The sequence below is a fragment of the Salarias fasciatus genome, chromosome 6, assembly GCF_902148845.1.
Source record: "Salarias fasciatus chromosome 6, fSalaFa1.1, whole genome shotgun sequence".
NCBI lineage: Eukaryota > Metazoa > Chordata > Actinopteri > Blenniiformes > Blenniidae > Salarias > Salarias fasciatus.
Genome location: NC_043750.1, coordinates 19,836,775 through 19,858,087, shown reverse-complemented (window position 1 = coordinate 19,858,087; position 21,313 = coordinate 19,836,775). Strand labels below are relative to the sequence as shown.

The 21,313-nt window shown below is 40.8% G+C and overlaps 2 protein-coding genes across 2 annotated transcripts in view; both read left to right on the top strand.

Moving 5' to 3' along the window:
* tbck (TBC1 domain containing kinase) overlaps positions 1-12,329 on the top strand; it is a 40,948-nt gene extending 28,619 nt beyond the window's left edge. Inside the window, exons 24-26 of the mRNA XM_030094810.1 lie at positions 1,906-2,069; positions 5,308-5,467; positions 11,550-12,329. Of these exons, the coding sequence (XP_029950670.1) occupies positions 1,906-2,069; positions 5,308-5,467; positions 11,550-11,660 (435 nt within the window). The 3' untranslated portion in view covers positions 11,661-12,329. The remainder of the gene's footprint in view (positions 1-1,905; positions 2,070-5,307; positions 5,468-11,549) is intronic.
* Positions 12,330-12,648: 319 nt separating this feature from the next.
* Positions 12,649-20,756, top strand: LOC115391003 (arachidonate 15-lipoxygenase B-like). Its single transcript, XM_030095086.1, has 15 exons — positions 12,649-12,763; positions 12,912-13,084; positions 13,328-13,532; positions 13,694-13,775; positions 14,667-14,789; positions 14,878-14,981; positions 15,427-15,593; positions 15,753-15,896; positions 16,490-16,693; positions 16,864-16,950; positions 17,020-17,189; positions 18,833-18,954; positions 19,073-19,173; positions 19,700-19,870; positions 20,041-20,756. Exons 2-15 carry the CDS (start codon positions 12,932-12,934, stop codon positions 20,218-20,220), a joined length of 2,013 nt encoding a protein of 670 aa, XP_029950946.1. The 5' UTR covers positions 12,649-12,763; positions 12,912-12,931; the 3' UTR covers positions 20,221-20,756.
* Positions 20,757-21,313: the final 557 nt, after the last annotated feature.

Sequence of the window (21,313 nt, the reverse complement as noted above, 5' to 3'; positions counted from 1 at the left end):
ACCCCTTGGCTTTTAAATCTGTTTAAAAACGGACAGTGATTTTAAACTCCATTCACAATGGTCCAACTTCCTCCACCTTAGGAAGTTGGTGATAGTGGAGCCTATTCATGCACGTGAGCACTTTGACAGTACTCCCTGCCTTTATTACGTCTCGGCCAGATTACTGCAATGCACTTTATGTTGGAGTCAGCCAGTCGTCCCTCACACGTCTCCAGTTGGTCCAATATGCTGCAGGCCGGCTACTAACTGGAGTTCATAAGAGGGAGCACATCACTCCCATCCTGGCCTCCCTTCACTGGCTGCCTGTGCACTTCAGAGCTCATTTTGAGATTCTTTTATTTGTTTTTTAATTCCTTATTGGTCTCGCCCCACCTTACCTCTCTGAGCTGCTCCACACACCTGCTTGGTGCCTCAGGTCAGCTGATCAGCTGCTCCTGGAGGTGCCGAGGTCCAAGCGTAAGCTCAGAGGGGACAGAGCTTCTTCTGTTGCAGCCCCATTTTTATTCACTGGCTTTTAGCTCGGCCTGAGACTCTGCCCCTGGTTTTTACTGTTTTATTAAATGTCTTTTATTGTTTTCCTTGTTCTTATTACATTTTATCTTGCACTTTATGTATTTATGACTTTGTACAGCACTTTGTGCCGGCAGCAGTTGTTTAAAAGTGCGGTAGAAATGAAGTTGAGTTGCTAAGTATTTCTATTTAAATTAATTTGTGAGGCTTTTGTCTGTAAGGACATTTGTAACAATAATCTGTCAGATAATTGGATAGGGTAAATTGCATTAAATTTAACAAAGTGTGATGCTATTGAAACTCTTTACATTCTTTACTCTTCACATTTTGACAAATATTTAAGGTAAAAAAAAATATATCTGTGTTTTGTACTTTGACAAACGTTCGTCATTGATTTCTGCTGTTGTGTGCAGTTTGTGTCTTATCTTTTCGGCCTGAGATACATAAAACAGCACCACACTAAACTGTAATATGCAACTTTTATTGTGGTTTCAGGACAGAAGGTCGCATTTGCATATAAATACTCCATTTCTATTTAAAGGAAGAAGAAATGAATGAAACTTCTGGACTAATAGGTGTCTGGCCTGCAGCTCTGAGGTCTTCTCTGCTGGGCAGGTTGAAGCATTTCAGCTGGCCGGTAGAGTCAGGAGCTGAGACATTGTTTTTCATGGATGGCAGCACTTTGGCATTTAACCTGGTGGTCATGCAGTTGGCTGTCGTAATCCTCCTGTGTTCTGCAAATGGCTTTCATGCAGCGTGCCGAAACTCATGGATGTTGCTGTTAGCATTTCTCCACCATTAAATGTGCACGCTAATGAATGGACTGCTAAATAACTCTGTTGTGAAAGGACTGTTAGCGTCCTTGCTTTTCCTACTCCGTTTTAAAGTTTAAAAATGATTCCATGGCCTCTGAATGTCATGCCAGTAAAACTCCTGGTCACCATAGCAGAGCAGAGTTCAGCCCCCTGAAGCCATGCCTCCGGCACGCTGCTTTAATGAGCCAATTTGGCAGTTCAGGTACAAACTGGCAAAGCACCAGGCCCCGGCTGCCGGTCGTCTGTGGCTTTTACACTGGGTAGTAATACAGATTTTATAGTAACGCATAATGTAATTCCCGTTTTGGGTTTGTGGGACGAGCTCTTTTTAAAGGATGGTGTAAAATATATTAATACTGAGGGGATTTCATTAGCGAGGAAACTATTCAGACGGAATTCCCGGTTTCTTGGTTTTAAAGCAACAATAAATTCTAGCCTGACACCGTTCTTTTTGTCCCTCTTGTGTCGTTTTTATGATTATCCTGATTCATTATTCAAATTTCATGCAGATATTCTGCCAACGTATGTCCCTCTATTCTCTCCCTCTTTATCTGATCTCTTGTGACTTCCTCTCTTGTAGTCTCGGGAGCCTCTGGCGCTGTGTGACCTGAAAGCAGAACTATCTCCCAGGATCTCAGCTGAGGACTTAATCGACCTTTGTGAACTGTCACTGAGTGGGCCGACCAAAAGGAGCAGAGCCGGGAAGCCAAAAATTGTTGCCGTGGACATCCGCAGCGTTGAGGAGTATCCTTTCTGTGAATATTCCGAACGCCACACGTGATCGTCCAACATTTCTCTCACACGTAAATACCACACTCAGCTTTTCCTTTCTTTTCTGCTGATGCAAATCAGAATGTGGTTTTGCACAAACTGGAGCTTGTTCTAACAGCGCTCCACTTTTGTAAACCAAACACAACAAATGCTCGGCAATAATTTAGCTTGACATAATTGAGCAACCTCTCCAGTTCCACGCAGCGCTGCTTCCAGGGGAATGCAGAAGAGAAAACCTGCTGCAACTTGAAGTTTCTTCTGCTTAAGGTTTTTTTTTTTAGAATCATCCTTTCATGCTTCAAAGGACGGCTGTCATGAAAGCGGGTGTGACGCAACACTTGTTTTTGGTTTTTGCTTCTTTCTTTTTTTTTTGCTTAGTGTAACAATCAGGTCAAATTTACACTAATACTATTTATTGATCGCATGATTGGCAAGGAGCACTGCTGTTCATTTTGTAATTGCAAGTATGCTCACAAAACCGCTGCATAGAATAATTTCCATCATCTTTATTTTGATAAATAGCTCTCAGAGGTGGATTACATGGCGTTCGCAGCCTCCTGCCTGCTTCCTGCCTGCTTCCTGCCTCGGTGGCCGGCTCTCTGCTTTGGCCTCATGTGACTGCCTTCGGGTGGTCCGTCCCGTCCGCAGGGCCAGTTTGGCCCGGCTGTCATGGCTCATGGTGGGCTGTCGTCCTCAGGCCAGTCACAGAGCTGGCCCACTCTAAAACCTTTGGTCCAATCCCCCCCCCCCCCCCCCCCCCCCCCCCCCCAGACTCGCTCTGCTCTGCACCACCACAATGTCCTGTTTGCTTTGCCCAGTTTGAATGTTTCCATAGACATACACATTTCTCATAACTACTAACACACACACACACATATCCAGAGCAGGGTTGTACCGTGTTTCAGTTAACACAATATATTTATAATCTCCCAATACAACTCAGTTACATGAAAACTAAATACATTATTATGATTCAGAAAACGAACAAATCAGAAAATGTAATTCTGTCAATTATTTCATTTTTGTTTTCACATTTGACTCATAAATCCACCAATTCAGTTGGCAGCTGAAACAACAGGAGGAAGTGAATTCAATTCTTTGTTTCTTTCTTCTTCGCTAAAAAAATGCATTTTTGCTGCACTGCATCAGCCATTTGTTTTATATTTTCCATGGTGATCATAGTTCCTGTATTCACTCCTGTCCTTGTCGGGGTATTCATTTTTCTCCCACGTCCATAAACCTCCCTTTGAGCTTCAGCTTATAGGTGCAGCTATGTGTGCATGTTTGTCTATGTCTGTGTTTCCCACCTGATGGATTGGGAATCTTTCCTTCGTATATCCTGACTTTGCTAATTGCCGGCTGGTAGCTCAGTAACAACATTAAGTTTGCATTTCTGCTCGTCGTTTTTAGCTGTTTGGCTGACACAGACACACAGGCACTGCCTATGCTCCCTGTCCACTGTGCAGAGCCTCGCTGACATTGATTTTCTATGCTACTCTTGCATAACATTTTCAGTTCAGTTTCCAGTCTGCTCTACATAAGCTGTAGCGGCAGAGCTCAGGTCTGTGTGTGTGTCTGGACTGTTCAATTCATGCAACTTTTCTCATATCACATCATACTTAGATTTGGCTCAAACACAGCATACATGTGCCGTAGATGATTAAAAGAAGTACTTATTAGTCAATTATGGATGATTGTCCATTTAACTGAACAGACACACAGAAACAAGATGTGCACACAGTTTAACTTGTGCAAGAAGTCTCGACCTGCTACTGGTGCTTTGCAAGGTTTCAAAATAAAGTAAGGGGAGATTCATATTGAATGAGTTGCTCGAATTATGTGATGCCAGATTCCACTTCCTTAAGATAGTCTTAGATACTCTGCAGCCAGGCCTTCCCACCAAATCCCGCAGGCTGAGAGAAGAGTGCATAAAGGAGTGAAGCTTAGCCTGGGAAACAGAGCGAAGTGCCATTTTTTGCAATGCTATGATACCTTTTTAGCTTACTTATTAATACATTAGTTCAATTATTAATCCGTTACAATTATTTGACCTTCCTATTAGTGTATTGAGAGACCAATGTGTTAAATCCAGCTGTCCAGGATAAGGTCTTTAGTTTGTCTCAATACTGCAATAAATGAGGAGAAAAGTTACTTCACAGTCCTTAAAACTGACTTGAAACTGAAAATTTTCTTTCTCTTTTTTTCTGCTTGATCATCTTAAATGATGCCTCATTTAAAAAAAAAAAAAAAAAAAAAAAAAAAAACTCTCATTTTCAGGGCCGCCGTGGTTTTCATATGTGTACAGATGCTTGGTAATATGTGTTTCCCATAAATATCCCCATAGGTCCTTTCAATGAGGTGTATTTACATTTCCTGTTGCAACTAAAAGTACATTTATTCATCTTTTCATAGCTCTGCATAAAATTACAGCATCGCATAAAGACGTACATTTTTCTTTTGCAGCATCGAGTATAACAACCCAGAAAACCTTGAATATAAAAATTCAAAGCTTCCGAAAGAGAGAGCCTCAAACCTTCAGCTCATCAGTGGAATGGAGATTGTCTAAGAGGTTAAAGATCCATTAATCAGTGAGGATTAGCGGATAGAGTGAGGATTTGGAAATAGCAGCTCCTGCAGCTGAATTCCTGCTCTGAGGCCTCCTGATAGACAGAGCCTCCTCAGGCCAGCCCCCATTGACAAAAGGGATTTGACCACTTTCACAGGATTTACCAACCCTTGTTCACCTTTATTGTGATCTTAGGCAAAGCTGTGTTGCGGGTGTCTGTCGTCACAAAAAGTGGATTAAATTAAGACCTCCGCGAAGTAAACCAGTGCAATCTAGATTCAGCTGTCCAGGCTACCTCTTCGTTCCACTTTTCTGAAAAACCAGCATGCTTGTTCTTGTGCAGTGTCAAAGTTAAATGTGCCACAGCAGGATTCGTCACCTCCAGGATTATATCCCGCATTACAGAGCATGCTGGCTCCGTGTGCTGCTGTAGGAAGTGGTCTGGGCTGGTGAACGTGGTAATTTTCAGCACTAATGTCAAGCCTCAATAGGACATTGTCCTTTCATAAGACGCTATTTCTCCCATATACCACCTTGGATTTGTTCAGCGTGTGTCAAATCCATCACTCGGCTTCCGCTACTTTGTGTCTTTCCTTTCTCGCCATCTCTGTTGAACACTGTGTTCCTTCACCGCACCGTCCACAGCTACAGCAGGGGCCACATCTCTGGCAGCATCAACGTTGCCTTCAACACGGCCTTCGGCCCCGACGGCGAGCTGGTGCAGTGTCCCGCAACCGGAGTCCTGCAGAACTACAGGGGGCGCGTCATCGTGGTCATCAGCCACGCCATGAAGAGCGCCGCCATGGTGAGCAAGCTGTCAAGTCTCTGCGTGTGTGCGGCGTGCTTGTATAAACACCCGACAATAGATAAAGTCTGAACGCAAAATATTCAGAAAAATCAGGCTGAGGCTTGTCAAATGTTCCTTATTTCATCAAAGCTCTAATTATGAGCAGCCGACTTTACGTTACTTTACATCTGTGGTATTACTTCTGACAAGTCAATTGCCTTTGTTATCAATCAAACTTTTTTTTACACAGCAACTTTTATGCAACTTATTATGATCTAAAGTGCCAAACAAAAACACAATACAATCCATGTACAAACATGCAAATGAAGTATAAGACATATATGATAAAAAGTTAAAAACTGCAAAGATTTGCTGAATTCCATTTGATGGCAGTTTGACTGACTTGTACGTGATTCTCCCAGCACCTCTTCATACGAATATGGCTCCACAAATCAGCCTGCCATGTCTGATTGATCTGCGTCGGGCCATGTGATAGATCAGCCTGAAGCTGCTGGAGGTCTGCCATGACCACTGAACATGGGGAGAAATATTATGTCCGGCGATGAGTCCGCGTTCTCAAAACAGCACTTCCGTCAATCCATCAGTGGAGACGATGTGGAAAACGCTTTGCTTACAGCTGCTGGTGTCTGAGTGACCAACAAAACTGTCATGGCTGATGATGTTTAAAACAGCTGGGCATTACGCACGGGCACATCCCACAAATGCATGTGCCTTACAAATGCCACAAAATGTACTTTTTTATTTTTTAATCCTCAGTCGGATCAAGAATTGAATAATGATTCTTTAGGTAGTGATGGTTGTTGCCATTTTTCTTCTATCTTTCTTCCTGAAAAGGTGAACCGTGAGTAAATTTGTGTGACTAGAAACACACAGATATCATAAATAAAAGAGCAGGACAGAAAATGGTTTATGACTAAATCCAAATGAATTAGATAAGACATTGTTTTGCCCAGGGGGCCTATTCCATGCCAGGTTTCAGAGAGAAATTGAGTTTTTCCACATATACAATTGAAACCCTGGAAACATTGTCACAAATAATAGATATAATTTACCTCTCAGAAGTCTCCATTCTTTTTGTGCGTTGTCTATTTGCTCTCAAACCAAAACATTTTGGAGAAATCTGAAATTTGCCTCTTTGCTTGCAGCTTCACACCTGTTATTGTTTATGAAATCACACACTCTTCATGCCAAACAGGCAGAGGCTGATGAAAGAGCTTCCTCTGTTCTCTCCATCTCCAAACTCCTCCAAGTGATTAGTAAAGTGTGTAGTCTTGTATCAACCCCGGTGAAGCTGGATGGAAGGACTGCCTCCATCCTCACGCTTTCCTTCTCCAACTTTTCTGAGTGCAGTGATTTGCTGTTATTTGTCTGACATTCATTCAGAAATGTAATAAGTAGAGTGCTCTCTGTCCCAACCGTCTTTGGCGTCACCTTGTAGCTCCGGCAGAGTGCAGGTTTGCCCACGTCCCTTCTGATTGGGTCTTATGTTGAAATAAATATCGTCCTTCAGCTTCATTTCCACCCAGAGGCTCCTGCCAGCTTCTCCAGCCTCCTCTGTATAATTGCCAAATAGCTCCCATTTACAACATTTTGGTTTGACAGTCTTTTGAATGTATTCAATTTACTGTAGAATAATCAACATATTACATATTTAATGTCAAAATTTCTAAATTTTCTTGAAATTTTTTTACTTAAGTTTTAGACAGTTTAATGTGCACACATGTATCTCAACTTCTCACATGTATTGATGGTAATCATCACTTCAATGATCAGTTCTTTTATATGAATGCACATTTCAGGCGTCTCTGATCCTCCTATTGACATGTGGTTGATGATTGTGTTTTTGAGAGAAATTCCTCAACAATTAGGTATTATTGAGCTCAACAGAGTTCACGGTTCGACATCTCCCTCCAGAGGGAACTAATGCCAAATTCAATTTGTCTGAAATGTAAAACAGATGCATGATCTCACATCTTTTAACACAGGTTTTTTTTTTTTTCTTTGTGAGTTTCTTTCTGGTGTGACGTAGTTATTTTTAAATCTTAAAACCTTGCATTGTAGGGTCTGGTTCGCCGTCATTTCAGTAGTTAACTTGTTCAAACATTGAGTCGGTTCCACGCCGACGTTTCTTGCTGTGACATGTCAACATGCCTGCTGTGAAAAGGGCTGTTTCCTGCTGAGCCGCTCACTGACAAATCTGAACAAATAACAGGAATGTTATTGTAACCGTGGAGAGAACTGAAGGAAGTCGGGAGCATCGGGCTTCTGGGTCTTCCATGGAAAGCGACACTCCTCCGGTGCGTGGAGCGCAGGTCATTTCAGGACGACGTAACCAGAGTCTGTGTTCTGCTGTGGCCCTCTTAATCAGCCAGCAGCCAACTGGATCTGCTTGGAAATTAATGTGATCTAGAGCCTGTTTTAAATTAGCTCGATTCCTATGAAAGCCTCTCATTTCCGTGTGAGACTTACCTCCTTTGCACTGCAGTATCAAAACACTGAAAGAGTCAGGAAGACTGTCCAAGTGTGTGCGGATCACATCCAAATGTTACATTGGTGTTTTTTTGCTGATAGCGCATCTCACCCTGTCAAAGCATCCGTTCAAAAGACACTGAGTCCTTTTACAGTTTGAAAACAGCTCTTTATTGTTTCAGTCATTTATCTTTTTTCCTGTTTGTAATTAGTTTTCAGCTCCTTAAGAACTCAAAGTGACTTGATTTCAGGAGTCTAAGTCAGGACTCAGGAGTATTAATATTGACAGGATTTATATAATTTTAAAAAAGTAAGCACAAGAGCTACGTTCTTAAATCATATAAACATTGCATTTACTCTGTGAATGCTGTTAAAAAAAAAAAAAATCCATATTTATGCATGCACGTTACTGTGTTACTCTTCAGGGATATACTTTTTGTTATGTCCAACCCAGAAGTCTCCAGTATTCTCCGTCGATGTGCTCTGCCACAACTTGTTCCCCCTCTTGGCTGAAATCCTAAAAAATGTGTGGCCCATCCACGATATAAATGATACGACGTGAAAGTTAATACCTGGCAACAGCAAGCCCCAAATCCAGCTGAGATTTGAAAAGAATCACACAATGTATTGTTTATGTTTGTACTCGATCGATTAGCACAATGTAAATGTGAAATTTGTCAAACATCAGATTGTAAACATTGTTATTGTGGGCCTTGGCACTGAGCTGTGGTCATAAACTGTCCATCATTTTCCCCACAAAAGACACTAATCCCCATCAGCTCACAGCAGCCCAAACAGAATCTCCTGTAAAATAATAAAAAATCTGGATTAAGCTGAAAGTAAAAATCCCATAGCAGCCGTCGTTCTCTGTGCAAGAAGCCTTGCCTGAGGAAACAGCAGTTCAGTTTGGGGTTTGGCTGCTGATACTTTGATGTCTGCGTTCCTGGCTGGGTTTACATTATAAGAAAAAAAATCCCATCTTTTCCGTGTGTTTACACTCAAATGTTAGGCGATGCTGAGATTGTACTTTACAGAGATCTCCTCTCTTCTTTTCAGCAGACGTAACTTTGCTCATTTCAGAGCAGAAAACTATTGATCATTATAAATTCTCCTTTTGTGCTCTTTTTGGAATAAATTACCCAAACCTTCATTTAAAAAAACGACTCAGCGGGGAACTTGCTTCAGGCAACAACCCAGTTTAAAAAAAATATAGATGTTCTCTTTCCATATGTTAGAAAGTCAAAGCAAAAAGTTGAAAATCATCCTGCATTTTTTAATAAGCACTAATGAGGGGAAAAAACTGCTACAAATTACTGAAAGGTTTTTTTTTTCTGCAGATTTGCCATCAAGCTGTCTGAAAACTATTAATAGTTCAATATGTTGTTATTGCTCCTCCACATATTTTGCATGCTGCAAAGTTGGAAGTCTTCCCCAGAAACATCAGTCCTTTGACTTCACGTCATTTTTGTGAAATACTAGCAGAGGGGTCAACCGATGGTCGTCATTATTACACCGGTAAAGGGTAACATGATCATTTGCAGGACTTATCATTCCAGTAATCACCTCTTCCTTCTTTTTGTGTCATTTTTCTGCAGACTTTGATGCAATGATAAAACGTCGGAGTGGTTCACTGACCAGCCACACACTTACAAGGCGACATCAGAGTCTTGTGATAAACTTAAGGAATCTATATAACCTTTCCGTCATGTCGACGGTGAAATTAAACGTCAATAAAGGGACTCGATTGTGCTTAAATGTCACTTGCGTCTCCGTGCACTGCACCATTATCATTAACTTTGGGGCTAAGTTATGAGTCCATTCACGGCGCGGTCAGGCTTTATCTTTAAAGACCTTTAACATTTAAACTCCGCTGACATTCAGAAGTAAGCCTCTACGTGCAAGCTTTTTTTTTAATTTTGTGTGTGTGTGTGTGTGTGTGTGTGTGTGTGTGTATGAGTGACTGACCTCTTTGGCTGATGTAATCTAAAATTTTCCAACTTGCCTGCCAAGTAGATCTGAATATGTGACCAGCTATGCAGGCGGACAAAAGCCCCACATCCTTTGTTGCTTTGTGCTGGTACCGTTCTGTCTTCCAGGCCTGCGCACAAGTCAATACATGTCATCGTATGAAATTGCTGGTTTTCGCTCCAACTTTGATTTCTTTTTCCGTCTGTATTTCACGATTGGCAGCAGACGGGGTTGCACAGTCCGGCTAAAGCAACCTTCACACTCAGCTCAGGGTGAAGCAAATCAGATCGCCACACTCATTAGTAAATTCCATAGGTGGCAGGAAGAAATTTCCCACCATGCACTCTGCACCTGAGGGGAAACGGAACAGTCCACTTTTGATAACAGTAGGAGTTTTATTTGAAGGAGTTGCATGCAGATTGTTGGCAGTCTCCAGGTTTTAATAAGCATTTAATATAAATAACTGCAACATCCATGTATACATAAATCTATAAATGCAAATTAAACTAGTTCTTCATGTCTTAAATTGGCTTCACATAACTTCATCCAAGAAAGACATATGAAGACATGACTCTCAAAAAATTCAGTTAATCTACACATTTAGAACATGATAAAAAAAAACTCTGCTAAACCATTTCTAAATGGAGTTGAGCATGCTTCATCACGTTGAATTTGGTTTTTGTATTCTGTAAAAATGTTAAATTGTTTTTTTAATCCAGGCTTCATTATTTATATTGATTTTGTAACAACCAATGATTGTATTTGCTTTACTTTGACATCAGTGTTTTGCACAATGCCAGCATTATGTAACAGTCCAGTAACAATATTCTGTTGTACTTATGCAAGAGTCAAGGAATCCCTAATGATTGTGAATCAGTCCCCAGAAATTGGAAAAACAACAATTTAATGGATCTAGTGTTTATTTCATCTTTGATCAAATTCCAGGCCTTGAGGATAAATTGTATGACTCAACTGAGTTCAGTCGTCGGCCATTTTCAGTTGTCTTCGTGACTGTTCTGTGATTTCTGCAGCAACAGATGTTTCATAATCAGGTTTCAACACTCAATATCCTCATTTATTGGCATGAATTTCTCAACATGGGTCACAGGAAAGAAAAGAAAAAGCCCCTTTTGCTGAATCTGATACTGATATTACTGTATTCAGGCAATACCCGTCACATTTCTAAGTTGCGATATTATGATTTAGACTGACGTTTCCTTATTTTGGACGCTGTGTAACACTTGAAAACATGTTCTCTGAACTTTTACGTCTGCAGTTGAAAGCATTAATGCCAGCAGTTTTACAGGTTTTACAGTGTCACAGAATATTAACTCTGCATGTACCTTTAATGCTACATGGCATGGATAGACCTTTCTAATTAAAAGCAACAGAAAAACACTGCCCCACCTTTCTGGCAGGAAGCACGAACTGACTTGAGGGTTGCTGCTTCACAACCCGAGACTATCATATTGCGTCACAGTTATTGTGCCAAAACATTGAAGTAATATTGCATAACAATGTTATTGGCATTTGCCGTCAATTTGCGGATTAAATCAGGAAACAGTGCAATGCAGTTGGTGTTATTTGAACTAAAGCATGCTGACTGCCATGTCTCCCACTCTCTCTGTCGCTGTGTTCCCAGTTTGCTGCGCACCTAGTGAAGGTGAATTTTCCTCGCGTTTGCATCCTGGATGGAGGGATCAACAAGCTGAAGCCCACCGGACTTCTGACGGTGCCTTCCCCTCAGATTTAACCTCGGCTCAGGACTTCCCAAAGACGAGACACATATTTGTGTTCTCATTCCAACTTGTTTTCACAACCATGTTGTTTTTATGTTTTTGTTTGTATTTTGAATCATGAGAACTCTTGAGCAGAATTTATTTGCAGTATTAGCTTTGCACTTGAAGGATGTGGCCTAATGTGAACCTGATCGGAAGACGTTACCTGGCGGAGAGCGTTTGCGAGGTTAGATCGACCCAATGTATCTGCTGACGATAGGGGGTCTTATAACAGTAAGTCGAAAGATAAGAACTGATAACTGATTTTATGGGAACCAGAGAAACACACACATATACACACACACACACACCAGCTTCATAAAACAATATCTACAAGGACACACAGTTTGGTTGGCAACTGACGTGAATTGTAAATTGCCCAACTGGGAACAAAGACCAACCTCTCTGTCCGGGAGACGCCCAGTCCAGGAACATGTGCACGATATCCACTGATCAGCAGCCATTCAGACGTTCATCCACGTGAGCTACGTTCATGGCAGACCATCCCACTGACCATTGCCCGCGACGATTATGGACTAAATGGAAATGATCTGTTTTGCAAGTAAAGAATCAAAGAACTTGGGTGGACGGCAAAGTCCTGGACTGCAGGGAAAAACAAGCTGCCTGTGATCAACATGTTAATGTGCATAACAATAAAAAAAATAATCTGATTTCAGCAGTTTTGTGATTGTCTTTTGTGTTTTTATTTGTTTGAATGCCGCAGAGTTATCTCTGTTACTATTGACTCTGCTTCCTGTTGGGGTTTCTCTTTAAAAAGTCAGTGTTGTTTATATGCAATCATTTATTTGTTTATATGTTAAGGTTGCTGTTTCATAGTGGTGCAATGAGTTAATTTTTCTTAAATGAATTGGCTCCACCACTGGAAATGGTTTGTTATCTTATTCTTGTGTTTTTCCAAGAGTTTGTTGAATTCATATGCACAGAATTCCTTGTGCAGAACAGGGCGTTCCCCCTGCACTCAGGCTGTACACTCCCTCAGAGCTGTGTGTGTGCGGTTGCTTCTTCTTCTTCTTTTTTGAACAGAGCTGTTCCCTGTGCGGTCTTTGCGTTATCAGAGGTAAGAGTTTTATCTTTTCACAACTGATAATTGAGGAAAAATTAAATTAACCCCTTCTTGATGCTTCAGCAGAAGATTTATTTAACTTGATGATGACGGTAAACATCAGTCCTTTTAAGAAAGGTTGTTGTTTTTGTCTCCCTGTCAGGACTCTTCACCACAGTCAAAATGGTGAAATATGAAGTGATTGTGTACACTGGCAATCTTGCGGGTGCTGCCACTATGAACCAAGTCTTTATTAAACTCGTGGGCACAGAGGGGGAGAGTAAAAAAACCTGGCTTGCCAGCTTGAAAGGAGTTACGGATGTCATCAGAGGAGCAGTAAGTGCTTGTTTGACTTTAATGCATTTAGAAAAAAAAGTCACCAACAGGTTTGCAGCTCTGCAGGGTTGCAGCATATGGACACATAAAAGAAATGAGACAAATGTATTTTGCATCTTGTTCAGGGTCTGTTTGCTGATCCACGTCATTATTGCTACATGTACAGTAATCATGTGCATATCATAACTTAGCTCTGAGTCAAAAGGTACATTTAATAGAAATCTGTTGGTACTTTTACTTTAGGCACCAGGGTTTAATGTGTCCTGCCCAGTCTCCATTGGAAAGCTGGTAGTGATTGAGTTAGAAAAACATCGTCTCCCGCTGATGCCAGAAGATTCGTGGTTCCCCGCGAAGGTGGAAATCAAATCCCCCGAGGGAGACACCTACATTTTCCCCATCTATCGCTGGATCGCTGACAGCAAGGTGCAGCGCTTCAGAGAGGCAACAGGTTTGTCAAAATGTCCTCGTCTGACATGAAGCGTGCTTCTTGCCAACCACACATGACCAAACAAAGACGTGTTCTTCAAAAATAGACTTGATATAATTCATCCTAACACAACACTGTCAGCGTTTTGAAGCTTGTTGGTATTCCTCTTTCATTTCTGTAAGCTCTCACAGTCCTCGAAGACACTCACCATCTTGGCAGGTACAGCCGGCAGCAGGAGCTTAAAGAGCGAGAGGACGACTATCGGTGAGAGATCAGACTTTGTACACAAGAGGCATGCGTAAACCCCCTCCTCTTTTGTTTGAATATGCAATCACCAGCTACGACAACATTAAATACACCCTGCTCACACAGGCCGGGTCCCTTTGAGAATTCACTGTTGCCTTCATTCTTTTTTTTTTTTTTTTCTATTTAGATTGAGTACAGTTTAAACATTCCTTAGCTTCATAAACATTCCTCAGACAGTCAACAGTATAGCATCACTCAGTTGCTGTAGGTTTGCGGCACAACAGTGATGTTGATGTCTCGTTCTGCCACATACCAGCAGTACCTTATCGGATTGAGATCTGGTGAATGTGGACACTGTGGGCGAGGTGAACTTGTGCTCTACAAAACAGCTTGAGATCATCTGAGGTTTGGGCAGCAGAATCCTGCTGGTAGGAGTAAAGTGACAAACATATCAGAAACAGGCAGATAGGAGAATTTAAGCTTTAAATGAAAAGATCCATTATGTGTCCAAAACCATCTTTCCAGAGAGCAACATGAGGCATGTGACTGGAAAATCTTTCCACTGTAGGATGCATTTACACCCCTAAACAGAGGGTACCTTACTTTTATCTCAGCTGTTTATTTGCTGTCTTTTCTCATTAGCATAGTTTATAAATCTAATTCTGTCAAGAACAGGACTTGTGCTGAGTTTTGCATGACTAAAGGAAACTATACCCCCCTCAAGAGAGGCCGATTGAACATACCAGACTTAAATGATAATCTGAAACAGATCAAAACAATGTGTTCACACCACCATATGATTTGTATTAGTTTACTCCAAATGTATTCATTCAGATTACACTGCTGATACATTGGTATTTAAAGCGTTCCTTCACCACTTCAGCACTAATTTTCATGATTTTTGTCAAGGTGGGATTCATATGCTGAGGGTCTTCCCCACATCATGAAGACAGAAGGCCCCAATTCGCTGCCTTGTGAGGTTCGCTTTTCCTTCACCAAGACAACAGAGTTTTTCTACACGGCATCCACAGGGTGAAGTCCTCAAACTCACTTTTCTAACCGTGAACTTGTTTCCCAATGAAATGCAGGATCATGTTAACATCACTGTGTTACTTTATAGACTGACAGAGCTGAAACTGAAGGGACTGGTAAGCTTCAAGAAGACGTGGAGCAACATAGATGATATCAATCGGGTGTTTTGCAACAAAAAGACCAAAATATCAGGTACAGAAATATTATGCCATGTTAGTGAAGTACTCAATCCTACATGCATGATTGCGTAAGTTCTTCCAAAAAACAAGACTATGATTATTTGTTACTTTGCAGTAGATGCTATGTCAGTCTTGAGTCTCGACTCAAAATCATCCTTCCTGGTCCTCCTCAATTTCTTCGAAGCAGAGAGACTGAGATGGAAGGGCTATATAATGGAATACATTACATATTGATCCTTTATCTGACTAAGGTTTGTGCAAGTTAAAATCTATAGCCACAGTGATGTCTCTCAATTAATGGTATCCTAATTGTACTGTGAGCAGATAAATAACATTGTATTGGTGAATACCTCCTCAGGGCCAACCCTTCTCCTACACTCTTCTATAAATGATATTTAACCTGACATCAGTGTTCAAGAGACTGTTTGTCCATCCATCCATCCATTTATTTTTTTCAGAATACGTCAAAGAACACTGGACTGAAGACGCTTTTTTTGGCTACCAATTTCTCAATGGCGTCAACCCCATGTTGATCCGACGATGTGAAGCCCTGCCCAGTAATTTTCCTGTCACTGATGACATGGTCTTCCTTTCCGGTCAGTGCGGTTTGGAAGATGAAATGAAGGTAATTGTCCCATTGATAAGTTTGATTGAAACTCTGCATGTATTTTGTTCCTCTGAGGGACAGAAATGATTGCACTTGTGTGGTATTTTTATGATTGGACTGTTTGGATGGGTGCCTTCAGGTCGTATTATTTTTCACTGTCACTGAAATTCCAAACAGAATGGAAACATATTCCTGTGTGACTACAAACAACTGGACGGACTGCAGCCAAACATCATCAATGGGAAGAAGCAGTTCTTGATGGCTCCTCTGGTTCTGCTCCACAAGACTCCTGATGATAAGCTGAAGCCAATTGCAATCCAGGTGAAATGAGAACACAGTAATTGCTGTAGTGAAGCTGTAATTCAAAGTATTGATTGAGTCAGCTATTACTCAGTCTGATAAATGTGGGGTTCCTGTGAATGGATGAATCCATCTTGTTGAATGTGCCCTCAAGAAAGAGATCGGTTGACGTTACCAATGATGGATCTAGATCGCAGACATCAATCGTTTCTGTGAGACAAAGACATAAGATTCCTAGTTATTGATATAATTGCTATGCAATCCTTTTTATACGAATCAGCCAAGGGCCAGGGTTTGTTTTGTGTAGACATAGCAGATTGTAAAAGCCACACCAATCAAATGCAAATACATGAAGAGCATGGACTTTGGTCAAACACATGAAAAGGCAAGTTTTAATATTAGGAGGGGAAATATTGAGGTTGATTTCCTGCTCTGATGACAGTCAGTGAAAATCCCCCATAAGGGAACGGCAGATTATTCATCTGAAAAGACTGACCAGCGAGGAACAACAAACCTGCCTTGAATAGGAAAACAAGCAGCACTTACAGGAAATTATTCAGCGTTGTTGGCCACCTCTCATAATGAAGCCCCGTCTCCCTTTCTTCCTCCTGCAGCTAAAGCAGACTCCAGCAGATGACAACCCAATCTTTTTTCCCACTGATTCAGAGTACGACTGGCTGATGGCAAAGATTTTCGTGAGAAGTGCAGATTTCAATGAGCACCAGCTCAATGTTCACCTTCTGCGTACTCACCTGCTGGCAGAAGTGTTTGCAGTGTCGCTGCTGCGCAACATGCCCATGGTGCATCCTCTGTACAAGGTAACACGACTCGATGATGTAGATGTATTAAGATTGCAACTATTATGCAAAAAGGGAAGTTAGTTGTGTAACAATCAGTCACATATACATGAGATAAAACAGTCTCTTGGAAGTCAAATACAGTGTCAAGTAATGAAACGTGGTACTAACAGTTTTACTCTGTTGCCCAGCTGCTTGTACCTCACACTCGCTACACGCTACAGATCAACCACTTGGCTCGACTTCTTCTGATATCCAAGAATGGAATTTTCACTCAGGTATGAAATGACCAGCGCACTGTGGTCCCACTTTTGTTTGTCGTCCATTGAATATGGATTGTTCTCCAGTTTGCAGCTGCTGGTGGAGATGGAATGCTCACCCTCCTGAAGAAATATCTATCCTCCATGACCTACACTTCTCTCTGTATACCGGAAGACATTGCTGAGCGAGGACTGGAGAGCATCCCAAACTTCTACTACAGAGATGATGGACTCAAATTTTGGGACATTGTTCAGAGGTACTATAAGCTCTTCTGCATGACGTCTGTAACTAATATAATAGTGATCTATGATACCTTTTTTTTACTTTACTTCCCTGTACTTACAAATACTTTAAGGGGCATTATGTAATTCTTTTTTGGTACATTTTGTGGTTGTGGTTTTCAAAATGAGGTCAAGTGAATAAAAAGTGTGTTACTGCTCATCAAACAGATGATCATGACTCCCATTCAGTGGGAGCTTCAGCTGACGCTTTATACTTTTCCTGGTGTTTCTGTGAGTGACTCAATGCACCACCTTGTGGTGGAAACTTGTATTGCAAGAGTAAACCAGCAAATTGGGGGAACGGCCGACTGGCTGATACACCATGACTGTCAAAAAATCATTTTAAAAAAGACATAGTAACTCATGCTGCTTATTATTTCAGGTTACTTCAAATTGCATTAGAATACAATATTATATATAAATTGCATTAGAATTGTTCTGAAATGTTCAGAGGTCACAGTCCATCCTTCTATCCATCCATTCATGTCATTAAGGACAAGGCAGAATTATGCATTACTGATAAAATTCTGAGCAGCGAGCACCAGTTCTCATCAGTTAGCAGTGGGTTTGAATAACAGACTTTATCATATTAGTTCCACTTTAAAATGAGCTTCATGCCTTGGTAAACAATAAAACTCTGATCAGTCATATTGAAGAGCCACGCCGTTGCATATTTAATATCTCCAGTATTTTTAAGTGGAATAAAAGCTGGATTTTGGCCCGACTCATCATGAGTCACTGAAGTTTACAGCTATCATTTACAGCCGACTGAGACTGTGTTATGCTATAAAGTCAAGTCGAGCCCATTACTGCGCTGAGAGCGACATTAAATTAATGCTGAGGATATGATGCATCTTTCTTACATGCACAGTGCCTTTTATAGGTGATTACACAGAATCACTTCCAAAGCATAAAAAGAATACATAGCCAAAATCTTCTTTGCTGTGTTTTTATCACTCTTATATGGGAGAACACTTTTCTTCATTCAACTTTCTGAAAAGACGACAGATTTATGTGTGAGTGTGTTTTCTTATTCAAACCCGAAAGGTATCATTCCTGTGGTGTAAATTCTCAGCTCCACTCATCCAGCCCCTCTTATTCTGCTCCTTGCTAACATTTTCTTTGCTTCACTTCCTTCATTTCATTTCACTGAAATCTCTTCTGGACAATTTATGATGCAATGTGCTGTTCGGTCTTTTGTGGAGCAGTCACCGACTCCTGGATGCTTTGCTGCTCGTAATGACAATTTCAACCTCAGATACTGAAAAGACGCATTGTTAAGTGCACCTGAGTGGAGCTAATGTGGTGTAAAAGTGGTTTATTGACTTGATTAAATGTTGCTGTCATTTTCATTTTGTTGACGGCGTTTCACAGATGGTGAAATCATGCATGTGCAGTACGTGTAGATTAGAACATCTGCAGTGCCTGAAAGGTTTTAAAACTTCAGTCTACAAGCGCTGATGTAAATTCGGTGGAATTGGCCTGTTCCCATCAAATATAGTTAAGAACTCCTCATCCATTTCCCTGGAACATTTTGAACCATGATTGAGTTTGTGAATGAAAATATACCATGCCAGCTTGGATGTGTTTTACAGTCTTTATATCGATTTGTTTCAAGGTTTGTGCAGGGGATACTTGGCCACTACTATAAGGATGATTGTGCAGTTGAGCAGGACTCTGAGCTGCAGAGGTGGATTTCTGACATTTTTGAACATGGATTCCTTTCCAACGAATGCACAGGTGGGCTTTGAAAACACCCTCGTATTTTGATATGATGGATTTTTATGTGATTTGATATTGTATCAGAGTACAGGTTTCATTCAGTAGTGAATTTTTAAATATTATTCCCGTTTTAAAGGAATCCCGAAGAGCTTAACCTCTGTGGCGGAGCTGGTCAAGTTTGTAACCATGGTGATCTTCACTTGCTCGGGTCAGCACTCAGCTGTAAACACCGGACAGGTAAATCGTAGCAATGTCAGTAAAAATGTTCGTTGTTATGTATAATACGCTGATACGGTTCGATAGTTTTCCCTGCAGTGTTTTAGATACTCTACCTCTGGTCAAGTTTAAGAGTTGTTTAGTTTTTGCAACACTGAAGCCAATTTGTGAAGCTGCGCTTAGAAAATATGACAGCTGTGGACACATTTCTCTCGATACCACCTCCTCCAGGGACTTTCTCGTGCGAGATGGAAAGTGTCCAGATCATCAAAATTGCCCAGGACCAAAGAATGTTGGAAAAACATTTCACAGAAATCCATCCAATCCATGTTTTAAGACATCAGTCTGGAGCAGATAAATGGACTGACAGATTGCTTTTCACAAAAGCCCAAACAATATTGGAACTAAAAACATGTGGTTTGAGTTTCTGTTTCAATTTGAAACTCCAACAAAATTGCAGTAAAAGGGAGCAGCTAAAAACATATCATCAGGCACGGCAAACAGAAAGCAGCGATTAAAAGACACACTGCTGATGTATTGATTGCAGTATGACTACGGTGGCTGGATGCCCAACACGCCCATCTCCCTGCAACGTCCGCCACCCACCAAAAAGGGGACAGCGAGCAAGGAGACCATGCTGCAGACGTTTCCTGACGTCAACACGACCGTGCAGGGCATGTCCACCATGTGGCTGCTCAGCAAGCAGTCCAGCGACTTTGTAAGTGTCCAAAACCTTGTAAAAAAATGTAGAAAATTAAAAAGATATTAATCGCATGCTCACATTACAACAATATTTTTGCTGCAGGGAGTTTTCTTCTGATTACTTGCAGCTCAGCATGAGGGGATGTTTGATTAACATTTGAAATTAAAAGCTGAATGTCTCCTCAGGTGGCTTTCGGGCAGTACCCAGAGGACCACTTCTGCGAGGAGATTCCCCGCAAGCTGATCAGGGACTTTCAAGGAGAGCTGGAAGTGTTGAGTGCTGTCATCAAGAGCCGAAACAAGGGTTTGGAAGTGCCGTACACGTACATGGATCCAGCAGAGGTGGAAAACAGCGTGGCCATTTGAATCAGAGAGGTGAAGGCAAGTTTGTCTTCAGGAGCAAGAGGAACAACTCAACACTTCCATTTGAACTTATATGGTGTAACGGTTGTTAATTATTCATATCATGCTGAGCCACATCATTAGCCTAATCATCTCAGTTAATCCATAAATATATTTGATTCAGGAGAACTCAGTGTAAAACGCAACATGTGAAGCTGGTGCTTTGAAAAACAATTTGGAATTAAATTTGATGGAGCTTTGGTTCATCATCTCCAGACAGCTATACTATTTTGTGTGTGTGTGTGTGTGTGTGTGTGTGTGTGTGTGTGTGTGTGTGTGTGTGTGTGTGTGTGTGTGTGTGTGTGTGTGTGAGAGCTATTTGTTTTTGAACTGAATCTTGTTTGAACAGAGTCACATTTTCTTTTTGTGTATTTTTTATTTTTTTGGTGTAAATAATATGAGTAGAGCTCCATGGGTAATGTCTGGAAAAAAAAAAAAACAAAAAACGTGGATATCCCTCTTGGATGAAAATAATATCAGACAATTGTTTGTGTTTTACAGCTTCACTCTGATGCAGACCCAATTGTTCTATGTATAAATGTGTTTACATTAGTAAAACAGTCGCTATCACAGTCTATAATTACATTCTTATCTATGTATTTTCTAAGTCAATCTGTTTTATTGATTTTTCTGTTGTTGTTTTTTTTTTTTGATGCTGTATATTTACATTTTTCATCAGTCATAAGCCGTCCATTGTTTGTTCTCATTAAGCTGGTGGGTGAAAAAGTAATCTCACAACATAAGAAGCATTGAAGAGACTGATCATTTTTACCTGTCCTCATTTAATCGGGATTATCCCTGGATTTTACACCTACTTTTGTAATGAATATTATTAAAATATTTCACAATAAAGGGTTATTTTAGCTAAAAAAAAAAAAAAAAAAGAAGAAAAATCCTATTTTTGTGTGGATTTTATTAGCCTAAATGCTCATATGAGGATCTTTATAAATGAAAAGGAAAAAGATTATTTAATATTCTCCACATTTCCTGAAGAATTAAATCTCTGCATTACTGATTTTAAAATGATCTTCTATCTACTCAATTGAAAATGACCAAA